At 45.9% G+C, this 15,171-nt stretch overlaps 1 protein-coding gene across 1 annotated transcript; it reads left to right on the top strand.

Annotated features, from left to right (window-relative positions):
- Positions 1-10,410: 10,410 nt before the first annotated feature.
- Positions 10,411-13,384, top strand: LOC123415725 (protein YIP4a-like). Its single transcript, XM_045106753.1, has 3 exons — positions 10,411-11,061; positions 12,625-12,699; positions 12,789-13,384. The coding sequence occupies exons 1-3, from the start codon at positions 10,576-10,578 to the stop codon at positions 13,047-13,049; spliced, it is 822 nt and encodes a 273-aa protein (XP_044962688.1). The 5' UTR covers positions 10,411-10,575; the 3' UTR covers positions 13,050-13,384.
- Positions 13,385-15,171: the final 1,787 nt, after the last annotated feature.

Raw genomic sequence — 15,171 nt, 5'->3', positions numbered from 1 at the left:
ATGGAATAGTGTATGTGGTAGGTTTCGAAGGAGTAAAATGCAGAAGAAATGCTCGCATCAGCTAGGCAGACCAACGGGCTATGGAGATGCCCATCAATCGATATCAGTGCGAGGAGTAGGGATTGCCATGCAACGAATGCACTAGAGTTATAAGTGTATGAAAGCTCAATGGAAGCTAAGTGGGTGTGCATCCAACTTGCTTGCTCATGAAGACGTCGGGCATTTGAGGAAGCCCATTATCGGATTATGCAAGCCAAGATGAGCAAAACTAAGCGAAATGGGTATAAGTGAAGCATGAGAGTTTAATTCTACAAAAGACCACACTCTAATAAATACTCCCTCTGTAAACTTTTATAAGAGCGTTTAGGAATTGCAGTTCAAATTTCATAACGCTACAAAAATCTTGTCATTTCCCATTTTGCCCCTCACTCACTCACTCGCGATTCCCCTCACTCCAAAATCCCTAGCTCGCCGACGTCGCTCTCCCTCTGGCCCGCATTGCTCTCCTGCGCCGCTTTCCCTCGCTCACACCGCTCTCACTCGCCCGCGTTGCTTCTCCCTTTCGCCCTCGCCACCTCCCCCTCTCGCTGGCATCGCCTGCTCAACCTTCTCCTGCTCGAGGCAAAGCTGTTTTTTTACCGAGGTTGAGGAGGAGCGAGACGAGAGCGGGCAAGACAACCTTGTCCTGCTCGACCGACGGCGAGGAACATTGGTGCTTCGCGTCTTCCTCGTCGTTCAAGGAGGAGCCCCGATACTGGAGATGTAGATGTTGTTGTGGAGGAGCGGATGAGGTCCTGCATATGGGTCTGCATGACGAGGAGCGGAGGAGGTCCTGTAGATGCGGAGTTCGAGATGCTCTGTCGGACGAGGGGGAGTTCAAGCTGTCGAGCGACTTCATCTTCATCTACAGATCAGGTCAGACTTCATCATCGTCCCCTTGTGTGCAGATTGTGTGGTATGCTTCTGAGATGCTAAGAAAAAACTTGTTTGTGCTCTGCTTCAGACTGTGTGCTCTAATGATTATTTCATTCTGCTGATGATATCACTGTAGAATGATGATTAAGACAGACTTGGGATAGGATCTTCATGCATTGTAGAGTGATGAATATTTACAGAAATGAAATGATGTTTTGAACAAAAAATAGGAATATGGAGGGGGTAGTAGATGTATACACAGCAACCAGAGCACTGCTGATGATGTCACTGTAGATTTTGTGTTTTGCTGCTGTTGATGTCGACTAGCCATCATATCGTTGCTGCACATATGGATGGAGTAGTAGATGTATACACAAGGTGAAACTTTAGGAATATGGAGGGAGTATACACATTGTTCAAACTTTAGGAATAAAATCCTGCATACAAGAGCAGAGAGACATCATTTTTGTCTTGCCAGCATACACAAGGTTTCATTGTTCAAACTTCAGGAATAAAATCATGCATACAAGCTCCCGAGTCAATTTTTGCAAAATACTCCAGCTTCAACAGAGATTCAAAATACTCCATCAAGCTTCACTAGTTACTCCTACTAGTGGTTCACTATTCAAAAAATCAGAAACTTTCATGTAAAATTCAAAAACTTCCATAAAGTTTAGAAACTTGCATATAATTTCACACAACACATATGGAATAATCCATTTCATACTTACAAATAATCCATATCCACAAACAATACAAGTCTCAAGAATGCATTTCCACAAACAAGTTCTATCATAGCACTACACGTCTCAACATACTCTACAACAAGAGTTGCAAGCATTGCAAGTCTCAACATACTCCACTACTCCATGACATCTTGTTCTAACATCTCCATGGCATTTTCATACACTTCACGTAGAAAATGGATCCGAGGCAGTAGGATTCCTTGCCTTTCCAATCTCTCCTTCCGCAAATGTGGAATTTTATATGAATTTTCTCCTCCATGGCTCATCACTTTGACCATGATGGTCTGAAGTGTTACAAATATTCTATTGAATTCCCCGACATCATACTCATCAAATTCTTCCTGCACACCTTGAATCAATTCTTTGATAGTCGTGGGAGCTCTATAGTCGGTCCAAGACTCAAGGGATCTGGAATATCCAAGATCAAGTGCGTCCAGATCAGGAGAATTTGGAGGCTGGTTTATTATTTTAATGTCTAGACCAGCTGTAGCCACAACTTCTGCAAACTCTCTATCACCAGGAAGAATGTGGGGTTTTGCGTTATCTTGATGGATCAATATTATCTACGGGCCACACTCCCTTTATTCATGGAACCACTTTTTCTATCATATACCTCCTCATTACCCGCCGGTTCACGTTGACAGACTTGATTTCCATGGTCTCTCTTGCTCTATATTTACTTCTTCTAGCAGCGGGGATCTCTTGCACAAAGGGCCAAGCACCAATTTTACCTGAGAATGTCACATTGCCTTAAGTGTCAAATCTTGGTCGAGCAACAGCGGTCAGAAACATCAGTTTCCCGATACAGTTCTTGTTTCGAACAGTTCTGACCGGGTCATCTTCCTGGGGGAGGATGTAGTAGTTTCTGTTCATTTTTGTCATATAGAACCACTTTTTGTCAATATGCACAATGTTGTGCATACCGATGAATTTAGGTCTTGGAGCTGCTAAGGTGGTCTCGTCAAGCATTGACAAACAAAACTTGATCATTTCTCTTCTATTCTTTTCTTTCAAGGATGGCTTCAAACGATTGGAGTGCCTCCTAATCTTGTGAAGCTTGAGTTTCTTGTAGAGTGTAGTGTGACTGACAGCTAATTGGCGAGCAAGTGACCTAAGAGTTGACCTTCTACTCAATGGAACCGTGGGGTTTTTGGTTAGAGCATCATCCTTTCCCTTTCTTACACATCTTCCTTTCCTTCTGTTGGATACATCCACCTTGTGGCCAAGCGATATTTGTCGCTCTGCTGTCATCCAGATTTTTCGAATGTGTTGGACACCAACTTGAAAAATTTGAGCAACATCCTTCTTGTCATTTCTTTTGAACTTGCCACTTCTGGCCAGATTCACGGTATGTAGTGCCATGTAGACAACGTATCTTTGCTCACCTGTCATTGAATTTTTTTTCCTATGTATTTGAACTGTACTTGTTGCTTCCGCTTCTTCTTGGAGCATATTGGCATCTTCTTGGAGCATATTCTCATATTCTTCTTGGATCATATTGTCATCATCATGTGCTTCTTCTCCTGCAGGTGGTGTGCAGTTCAAGTCTGGGAGCACCAAACTGTGCCGCTTCTACTGCTTCTCCTCTTGTTGATCTGCTTCTTCTCCTCTTGCTTAAATTTTGCACAACAAGTTTAATATGCATTTAAGTTATATACAGATATGTCATTGTAATGTAGAAATGCAGAGTAGGATCATTCAACTAATCCATTTGTAAAATCTGCTACGTGGTCAATCTGCTTAACCTATGCATTTTAATACAGACAAAAATACTCCATTCTTTTGTAAATTCTGGTCAATGATGCAGTAATGTTTAGACAAGGACTACAGTGATGTAGGAGTACAATGGTCTATATTTTGACACACAAGTGCATCATCTGATAGTGATTTTTCTGTAACTTCTGTAAATAATGAACACATCTCATGTGTGCCTATGCATTTAACGAAATCTATCCTGAATCTAACTTCCAGTCTATTTGAAGAATTTACAGTAAAATTACAGGGAGCAAGATCACATTACTGGTGGAGTAATTTATGTCTGAGCAAGATTTTACTGTAACTACAACATAAGAACATGGAGTAAATTCTTCTGTAAACTAATGAAGTAATTTACGTTGTTGCGCAATGGGTCAGTTGAGGAGAACCTGCCTAGAGACCAGGTTCTGTGTGCGGCAGCGACAAACCAGATGGGTTGGGCACGACGAGGACCAAGCTGAGGCACGAGCTACTGCATGAGGGGGCATCACGAGCTTCTGCAGGAAGGGGGCGGACGAGCTCCTGGAGGAAGGGGGCGACACGAGCTCCTGGAGGAGGGGGCAGCGCAAGTTCCTGGAGGAGGGGGCGGCGCGAGCTCCCGGAGGAGGGGGCGACGCTAGTTCTTGGAGGAGGTGGGCGGTGCGAGCTTCTGCAGGAGGGGGCGGGTCAAGTTCCTGGAGGAGGGGGGCGGCGCGAGTTCCTGGAGGAGTGGGCAGCGCGAGCTCCTGGGGGAAGATGACAATGGAAGCTCCTAGAGGATGGGAACGGCATGAGCTCCTGAAGGAAGACGATGACGGGAGCTCCTGGAGGATGGGGACGGCGTGAGCTCCTGGAGGAGGAAGACGACACGAAATTCAAATTGAGGGTAGAATGGTCTAATTCACCATTTGTCATTTGTGTCTTAAAATCCTAAATGCTCTTATAAAAGTATACAGAGGGAGTACAAGTGAAGCAAAAGAGCATTCTACGAATAACGGTTTTCTATATGTAGAGAAACATGCATCCAAACTTCAAAAGATACAAGGGAAGCACTCGAAGCATTCTATAAAGCCATACTCAAAAGATATAAGTAAAGTGCAAAGAGTATTCTATAAATCAATCATGGAATTTCCCATACCAGCAGGGCGCATTGATAAAAGCCAGTGCATCCAAAGCCCATGACATGACTGCTCTCTTATGCATAAAACTTTTTTATATCCGCCTCAAAACAGCCACCATACCTACCTATCATGGCATTTCCATAGCCATTCCAAGATATATTGCCATGCAAATGCCATCGTCACTTCACATGACTAGTTCCTTCATCATCATAATGCTTTGCATGATCATATAGAGCTGACATCGTATTTGTGGCAAAGCCAATGTTCATCATCTTTTTGATACATGTCACGCTAGATCTTTGCACATCCTGGTACACTGCCAGATGCATTCATTCAGAGTCATATAGTCCTACCAGTTTTCATGATGAGTTGTAAGTAAATAAAAGTGTGATAATCATCATTATTAGAGGATTTTCCGAGTGAGGAAATAAATATGGGGGAGGAAAAATGATCCCACCTTAATAAAAAATGAGAAAAAAAGAGAGAAGGGACTTTGCTACTATCATTTACCACACTTGTGCCTCAAAGTGGCACCTTGTTCTTTATATAGAGAGTCTAGTGGGAACCATATTTTCATAAACTTGGCTTGTATATTTTGATGACGGGCGTCCTCAAATGCCCGAGATATTCATGATCAAGCAAGTTTGATGCACACCCCACTTAGCTTCAGCGGAGCTTTCATACACTTATAGCTCTTGTGCATCGTTTGCATGGCAATACCTACTGCTCGCATTGACATATATCGCCGAGAATCTCCATAGCTCTTTGGTACACCTAGTTGATGTGAGACTATCTTCTCCACTTTTACCCCTTTGAAACCTACCATCATATTCTATTCAACCTTTATGCTATGTCCAATGGTTCACGCTCATGTATTGCGTGAAGAATAAAAAGTTGATGCATATTGAATAAGCACGACCCAATTGCTTGACTTGAACACCATGGTGCTTGTCATTTGTATTAATGTGGTGAAGATGGAGCCATGCCTTGCTAATCTAATAAAGATGGATGGGGGGTAAAAGAATCTTTGAGGATCGTATACTTTGAAATATTAATGATTTTCTACTTATACCTATACGTATTGCTATGTTAATGTTTGTTAATTCATCGTTTCTCACTGAGCATACGTCCATAAGGTTACATAATGGATAGCATGTCACATCAATTTTTTTGTTTTTATCATTTACCTACTCGAGGATGAGAAGGAGTTAAGCTTAGTAATGCTTGATACGTCTCAAACGTATATATAATTTTTGATTGTTGCATGCTGCTATATTATCATTCTAGTATGATTTTGGGGTATTTATTTACCATTTTATATTGTTTTTGAGCACTAACCTATTGACCCAGTGCCTAGTGCGAGCTGTTGTTTTCTGCGTGTTTTTCACTATTCGGTTTTTTCATACCAAACGAGGCCCAATTGCCCTGAAACTTTTTGATGATTTTTTTCTGGACAAAAAGGAGACTAACGAGCATCGGAAGAAGACTCGAGGCCTCACGAGGGGCCCAAAACCTAACATGGTGCGGCCTAGGGCGCGCCCTGATAGCTTGTGCCTCCCTCGTGGCCCTCCCGGCTCCGTTCTTTGTCTTATAAATTCTCATCTACCCTAAAAATGCCAGAGAGAGTCCCGAAACACTTTTTACGCCGCTGCAAGTCTGTGTTCCAAAGGGAGGCCATATGGAGCTCCATTTCAGCACCATGCCGAAGGAGGATCGATCACGGAGGGCCTCTTTATCAACCTTGCTTCCCTCACAATGATGTGTGAGTAATTCACCATCGACCTGCGGTTCCATAGTGAGTACCTAGTTGGCAATCTCTCTCCTTGATCTTCAATACAATGATCATGGCATCTTCACTTTGATCCGTATGATGTAATCACTTTTGTGCGATGTGTTTGTTGGGATCTGATATGGGTTTATGTTTAGATTATTCATGATAAATATTTGAGACACCTCTGAATACTTATATGGTTATTATGTGCATGATTACGATAGCTTCGTAATTCTCTGTGATCTATTGAAATAGTTTGGCGAACTAGATCGATATTTCTTTGGTGAGAGAGGTGCGTTTGGTAGGTTCAACCTGGCGAATTTCTATATCCCAGTGAGAGAAGGGGACAAGATGCACCTTCGTGTTGCTGCTACTAAGAATAAAAAGATGGGGTTTATTCATATTGCTTGTGTTTACTTTGTCTACATCATGTCATCTTAATCCATGCATTACCTCATCCGTCATGAACTTAATACGTAGAGAGGCAAACATAGAAGCACTCTTGAAGTGAAGTAATAGTAATAGGTGCACGTAGGAGTCGACCTATTTGTTTATGGACGCGATGCCTATACACACATGATCATTGCCGTGAATATCGCATAACTATCCGCTTTTCTATCAATTGCCCAACAATAATTTCTTTACCCAATGTATGCTATTTTTCCATGAGAGATGCCATTAGGGAAAGCTATGGCCCCCGGGTCTATTCAGAACATATTGATAAAACGTTTATTACCTTGCTGCCATTTACTTGTTTTTATTTTATCTTACTATCTTCAATTATCTACATACATCACTTGCTTGCAAATAACAAGACAAGAGGATTAACAACCCTCTTGCTCACGTTGGGTGCGAGTTGTTTGTTCTTTTGTGTGCAGTCGCTGAAGATGGTTGTGGTTGATATTGCAATTGGTTCGATAAACCCTTGTTTCATAACTGAGGGAAATACTTACCCACTTTGTGCTGCGATAACCCGTTCCTCTTCACGGAAACCCAACATAGATCACAAGTATCAACCATTTACTTCTGAAAAATATATGATAATTTGCATGTACGAAGCTGGAGTGCTTACCAAAATACCCCTCACATTGATATCTATTGATGGGCATCTCCATGGCCCGTTGATACGCCAAGTTGATGTGATACTTTATTCTTGGATTTTATCCCTTTGAAACCTACCACCATATTATATTCCACCTTTATGCTATATCCATGGTTCACGCTCATGTATTGAGTAAGTAATAAAAATCTGAAGCACGTTAAAGAGTACGATCCAATTGCTTGATTTGACACCGGGGTGCTCATGATTTATACCTTATGCTAGGAAGACCAAGCCTGACAAGCTATATTATTTTGTCGGGATATCATTCTTCAAGCATTGTTATTTTGAAAGGACATGATTGTTTGCTAGTAAACCTGAGTATGGATGTCTTTTTGTCAAATGATAGACTATTGCCTTGAATCACTTGTATCTTAATATTCATGCCATGATTAGATATATGATCAAGATTATGCTAGGTAGCATTCCACATCATTTTTTTATAATTTACCTACTCGAGGATGAGCAGGAATTAAGCTTGAGGATGCTGATACGTCTCCGTAGTATCTATAATTTTTGATTGTTCCATGCCAATATTACACAACTTTTACATATTTTGGCAACATTTTATATGATTTATTGGACTAACATATTGATCCAATGCCAAGTGTCAGTTCCTGTTTGTTGCATGTTTTTTGTTTCGCACGATATCCATATAAAACAAAGTCCAGACACGATAAAAATTTACGGATAATTATTTTGGAATATATGTGATTTTTGGGAGGTGGAATCAACAGAAACGGAGGCCCACAACCTCCACTAGGTACCAGGGCGCGACCCATACCCCCTCGCGCGGGTTGGTGTCTAGTGGCCACCTCGTAAGTCAGGTGGGGCTCTTATTCGGCGCAAGAAAGCTAATTTATAGATAAAAATACCCTCCAAATTTCACCCTGATTGGAGTTACAGATCTCTAAGAATTTAAGAAACGATGAAGGTCTAGAAAACAAGAACGTGGAACAGGAGAGAACATAGAGGGAGATCCAATCTGGCAGGGGCTCCCGCCCCTCCGCCGCCATGGAGGCCATGGACCAGAGGGGGAACTCCCCTCCCATCTAGGGGGAGGCCAAGGAAGAGGGAGAAGGAGGGGGGCTTTCTCTCCCTCTCTCCCGGTGGGCTGGTGTACCGTCGGGGCAAGGAGCGTGACGGCGGGCTACATCAACAAATCTTGCCGCCGTCAACATCAACTCTCCCCCCTCTATGCAGCGGTGTAACACCTCTTTTCTCGCTGTAACTCTCTACTTAAACATGGTGCTCAACACTACACACTATTTCCCAATTATATGTGGCTATCCTATGATGTTTGAGTAGATCTGTTTTGTCCTACGGATTAATTGTGATATGATGTTATTGATATGAGTTGTGTGTTGATATGGTGTTGTCCTAAGGTGCCTTCTGTGAGGCGCACACGTGAAGGATACAGCTTGAGGGTTTGTAATATGTTCATGATTTGCTTATAGTGGTTGGCGAGAGTGACAAAAACTTATACCCGGGTAAGGGAGTTGTGCGCGTATGGGAGTAAAGTGGACTTGATGTTTAATGCTATGGTAGAGTTTACATTAATGATTTCTAATAGTTGCGGATGCTTTTTAGAGGTCCAATCATAAGTACATATGATCCAAGTACGGAAAATGTGTTAGCGTATGCTTCTCCCTCATTGCACATAATAAGTATCTATCATGTTATATTAAATTGTCTATGGACAATCTTTTTCTTGCGTTACACAAAAAACTTTCTACTAAACAACTCTAAACTTTTATTACTTGTTGTTTATTTTTCCGTAAAATAGTTTCATACTTGTTCTAGGTAAAGTAAGCGCTTGCGTGTGTAGAGTTGTATTTGGTGGTAAATAGAACTTGAGAGAATATTAATTCTACCTTTAGCTCCTTGTTGGGTTCGACACTCTTACTTATCAAAAAAAGCTACAAACGACCCCTGCACTTGTGGGTTATCAAGGGGTCACACGCGCCACCTTCGCCATGGCTTCACGCCTGAGCTCGTCCTCTGACCTTGGACTTCTGAGCCGCTTGCCATCAGACGAGACATGGCCCTCCACCCCGCAGCGGATGCACCTAGGCAAGAACGTGCAGTCCTCTCGGCGATGTCCTTCCCGGAAGCACTTGAAACAGAGTTCGAACAGGTCCGGCGGGATCTCTCTCCTCTCCTGCGAGGACGGGCGCGATCACGACCTCCTCCTGCCCGCCTCCATCTAAAGCTGCCTCTGTTGTGCTTTCATGTGGCGCCAGAGAGATTTGCGCGAAGGCCCGGGCTTTCTCCAAGCCGCGATGTACGTGCACCGGTCCCCGAATCCGCTATCGCCACGACAGCCAGACCCGCAGCAGGCACGCGGGGGGCACTCGGAGCCTCCGCCGAAGACCGTGCGGAGCCAAGGGACTCCGAGAGCACCATCCCCGAAACCATCGGCCGCGACCTCGAGGACACCAACACCAGGCTGGAAGAGCCGGACGCCATGGGAGCGAGGGGAAAGAGGGAGCCACCGCGCACGAGAGTGGGCACCGGAGACCGGAATGGTCGTCGGCGAGAGCGAGGTGGCAGCCGGGCACGGAGTGGCCGCTGGGTTCGGTTCGCTCGGTCGGTTGCTCGGTATCACGAGAGAACCGAAAACTCCACCAACACGTATGGGCGTTATCACAACCCTTTCTTATGCATTGAACGATTTGTTGAGATTGAATAAAAGGGGGTGATTGATCCTTTCTTATGTATTGAACGATTTTTTGAGATTTTTTTAACACAGTACGAATACAAGCATTTATATACACGCGCATACACTCACCCCTATGAATGCGCACACGCATACCCTATCCCTATGAACACCTCGGAGAGACTGAACCGGCATGTCATGACTTGAACCCTGATGGACTGGTGATACCACAGTCCGTCTAACCATCTAACCACAGGTTGGTTTGCAATGATTCGCTGAGATTCAATAAAAAGGGAGTGGTTGATCCTCAAAAAATAAAAAACGAAAAATCTGGCCAGGTTTCGTCGCGCCATTCCCAGCCGGTTCCTGCCCGTCCGACCCGCTCCCTCGGCTCTGCTTCTTCTTCCATTCGTCTGGTTTGCCGCGCGTCCCCTCTCTCCTCGCTCGCTGACCGCTGCCCTCCCCGCCGTCCGCCCGCCCGCCTCCCAGAGATCTCGCCGCCCGGCAGAGCCCTAACCTGCGTCCCGGCGATGTCGCAGTTACAGCCCCAGGGCGACACCATCCCGCTCCACCCCTCGTCGGCGCAGTCCGACATGGACGAGATCGAGAGCCTCATCCACGCCGCCCCCTCCGCCGCCGCCGTCCTCCCCGCGCGGCCCTCCTCGCCTCCGCGCGCGTCCATCCCCATCTCCAACTCCCCTCCCGCCCCCCCTCCGGCCAGCTCCAGGCCCCAGCCGCTCCCCACGTTCTCCTCCGCGCCGCTCCCCTCCGCCTCCGTCTCCATTCCCATCGCCTCCGATGGGTTCGGGTCCCCTCCCAACACGCTCACGGAGCCCGTCTGGGACACCGTCAAGCGCGACCTCACCCGCATCGTCAGCAACCTCAAGCTCGTCGTCTTCCCCAACCCCTTCCGCGAGGACCCAGGCAAGGCGCTCCGCGATTGGGATCTTTGGGGCCCGTTCTTCTTCATCGTCTTCCTCGGCCTCACCCTCTCCTGGTCGGCTTCAGTCAGGAAGGTAGCTGCTGCATTTCTTCGGCCATGTGAAATCCAAATTCATCAATATGGAATTTCTGGGTTATGTGAAATTCAAATCCTTAGATATTCAATTAGTTGGTGAACTCATGTAGTACTCCCTGCGTAAAGAAATGTATAAGAGTGTCTAATAGCTCCGTAAAGAAATATAAGAGCGTTTAGATCGCGATCTAAACGCTCTTATATTTTTTTTACAGAGGGAGTATTTGAAATGCTTTAGTTAGAGGACATTAATACTACAAACCTCAAGGATTTAAGTTATGAGGCCCCACATTGACCAGGTGAAAATATTGTCACTAAAAAATGAATGTTTCATAAAGTGCTATGAAGGATTGACCAACATGTTAGTTGGAGGACTGGAGCCTCTCCAGAATCTCCAATGCCTCATTGACCTAACCTAATGTCGGTGCTACGTCCTGGATTGCTGCCATGTTGTGCTTATACTAGTTACAGTAATATTTATGTATATCCCTATGAGCCTTGGTTCTCTCTTGGGTCCTTGGAGGCTAGGCTCTGATAGCACATGTAGTACGTGTTAATTGCATGGGTGATGGGTAGCACCCTTATTAGCTATACCAGTTTATTCGTTATTATTATATCTCAAATGCAAAAGCGTTACAGGCAAACTAGATTTACGTTATCATTGCTGTTGCATACATGGTAGCTGAAGCAGGGGATAGCACATCCTTGATTAAAAACCCAATAGTGTTAAAGGCTATATGGAGATATTCAGTGACACTCTTATTTGTAGCATGAGCCTTATACAAAGTTAATTGGAAGTGAACTTTTGGAAAGAATAAAAGAGCATAAAGAGTAGTGAAATTTCTTCACTGCCTGCTATTTGCACCTGGCATGCTCTTGTATAATTTCTACTGCCTTACTGGAGTCAAACTTGCAATGCTATCAGCCTATTGATCTAGGGGGCTTGAGCACTCTCAAGATGCTAAAGAGTCATTCCATGGCATATACCTTATTCAGGAATAAAGCGAAATTTGGGGGATGGTGTTGTTAAATCTGGAAGGTAGTATATTCTTAGAAGGGGACTATGTTTTTCCTTGTGAAAAAAGGTACCGGAGACACGTCTATACTTATAATTATTTTCATGTGCCCGCTGAACCTTGATAGGTGGTCATGGCCATTTCACTAATTTCTTTTATGGCATCTCCAGTTCGGTAGCATGTTTGTCATGTTGCGATGTTTCATGAGGTCCAGTAAAAGGCCAAGTGTTTGGGAAAGTTATTCAGGAGGGAGCCCTGTTGTGAAAATAAGAAATGCTGCACTGTGAACCATTTTCGGTAACTAGGCATTTGATGTTCCTGTAAATCTTCCGTTGGCAACAAACAAAATCACGCCCAGAACGAATTAATTTCATTTTAGTGGAAAAATTGAGATGTTCATTTCAGTAGAGCGTTAACGTATATGCCAGTATCCTTGGAGATCCACTAATCTTCATCCTATGATTATGATTGCAGTTCACTTGTTTAATTCTTCATTTGACAATGATGTATCACATACTGATTTTGATTACATGCTTTTGTTTTTGTAGTCTGAAGTATTTGCTGTTGCTTTTGCCGTACTTGCCGCCGGTGCTATAATTCTCACGCTGAATGTGCTTCTTCTGGTACTTAAACCCTTACCATCACATACACACTCCTGCTGCTACCTGCTCTCTTGGTCTTGGGGGCAATGACCACATTGTTTCATTTGCAGGGTGGCCAAATCATCTTTTTCCAAAGCCTCAGCCTTCTTGGATACTGCTTGTTCCCCTTGGATGTCGGAGCTCTGATTTGCCTGATGAAGGACAACTCCATGCTAAAGGTCATCGTAGTTGCAGTAACACTAGCATGGAGCTCCTGGGCCGCGTACCCATTCATGAGCACCGCCGTCAACCCGAGGAGAAAGGCCCTGGCGCTCTATCCCGTCTTCCTCATGTACGTTTCTATTGGCTTCCTCATAATCGCAATAAACTAGGGGCAGAATGGTTCCTACCGCGCATTCTCAGAAGTCCGAAGATTTTGCCGGAGTGGAGACTGGTTTTGTGTGACTCTTGTTTTGTAAATAAATCTTGCTCGTTCTACTTTTGTATTTTCTTCTTCTTCTTCTTCTTCTTCTTCTTTACACAACCAAAGGTCGTGGTAGGGGTATAGTCAGAAACTTAGAATCCAGTAGGAAATTATACGTGCTGTAAATAAAAGGCACCTCTTTTGTTTTGCACCTGGCTGGAATAATCTGTACGCTGCTGATGGGGCTTTGGCTCGCTGTTGCGATCGAACAGTTTCTTGCCTGACCAGGGGTGCTTCGTGGAATTTCTCATTGATGTATCCGGTAACTGTGTATTGGGATAAGAAAGTGGTGAAACGGCCACGCGATTCATCACCACAACTAAGGTGCCACAGGAGGTGCATGGACTGTTTGGTCACTTGAGTTTCTCCATTGCTGTATTTCTAGTCTCGCCGTGTGTACTCTGCAACTTGACCAACATTTTCTGAAACAAACTTGACCAACATTGACTCCAAGTCGTCATTGAATTATGACTCCTGGAAAAAAAAATCACACTTGTGCTCACAGATGCAAACGTCCATTTCATCAAGTAGAAAATCACTGCACACATGGCCACCGACAGAGCAATATCTCTCCGTGCAGCAGAAACTAGCTAGTAGTACTCTAGCAGATAAATACGAAGGGTTGACGCGGTCCCTGAGATCCGTGGGTCTCTGTTAGTTTTTCCGGTAGGCCGACCTGTCGGCATCAGCATGCGTACATGCCAGGAATAAGTAACCAACCGGACGCGGTCAAGTTTCGAAGGCGTTTGCGTTGCATCCATCTATCTATCTATTGCAAGTTTGCAACAGCCAACAGGGAATAGACGGGAGGCTAAACTTAGCCAAAACAAACACGAAGAGTAGAAGCAAAGCAAGGGCTAAACGGGAAGCCAAACCAAACCAAGCCGGGCACGGGTCTCCTTCCTGCCACCTTCCGGGTCATTCCTTGGCGCCTGCTCCTCGCGGTCCGGTCGTCGCTCCTATACTTAAGCACGTATATATATGCGCGCGCGCGCCGTTCGCGGCTGCCCCGGCCATCTGCCACCGCTCGTGCTCCGTATTTCTTCGGGCCGGAGGAGGGCTGTCATGGGGGAGGCGGTGGAGGCACTGCCGGCCGCGTCCTCGACCACGGTGGAGATGGAGGCCGCGGAGCAGCTCATCCAGCTGAGCGGCGGCGGCGGCGGCGGCGACGACGACGGCAACGGCGCCGAGTCGGAGAGCAGGAGCGCGGACAGCGTCATGGCCGCCGAGAAGCAGATGACGGCCGTGGACGTGGAGAGCAGGAGCGCGGACGGCGTCAGGGCCGCCGAGAAGCAGATGTCTGCCGTGGAGATGAGCAAGAGCGCGGACGGCGTCAGGGCCGCCGAGAAGCAGATCTCTGCCGTGGACAGCAGGAGCGCGGACGGCGTCAAGGCCGGCGAGGAGCGGAGAGATGGTGAAGAGGCGGTGCCGGCCGTGGAGAGCAGCACCGGGAAGAGACGCGAGAAGCTCGGTGGGCCGAAGGGCGGCGGAGAAGGCGAGGAGGCCGTCATCGGCGGAGTCGCCAGGCGGAGGCCGAGGTTCCGGTCGCTGGCGGCGATATATAGGGAGACGAGGAGGATGGACTTGGACGACCACGGGCGCTGCCGCGAGGAGGCGGAAGAGGAAGAGAGGGGCGAGGGGAAGGGGGTGATGATGAAGAAGAAGAAGAAGCAGAGGGCCACGGACGGAGAGGTCGACGACGAGGCGGCGCCGTGCAAGGCGAAGAGAGCGGTACGCCGACGAACTAGCTAGTGTGTGTGGGTCGTCGTCGTCGTAGGTGTTGAGGATCAAGATCTCTGGTGCATGGATGCATCTTGGATCTGGCTAGATAGTGGCAATGGCGCAGGCGCATGCATGCAGATGCTTGGGTGGAAGAGATCGGTTCGGTTGTAATGAAAGGTGGATATACTATGTACGTAGCTGGCAGAAGAAAGAAACCATCGAGATTCTTTCACATTGTGCCTGGGGATTTTGTTGGTATTTTGCCATGGCAATCGGTCACTGATTTGCTGCGATCGTCATCGTGTGGA

The sequence above is a fragment of the Hordeum vulgare genome, chromosome 1H (genome assembly GCF_904849725.1).
Source record: "Hordeum vulgare subsp. vulgare chromosome 1H, MorexV3_pseudomolecules_assembly, whole genome shotgun sequence".
Lineage (NCBI taxonomy): Eukaryota > Viridiplantae > Streptophyta > Magnoliopsida > Poales > Poaceae > Hordeum > Hordeum vulgare.
This window is presented reverse-complemented; position numbering and strand designations above follow the sequence as displayed.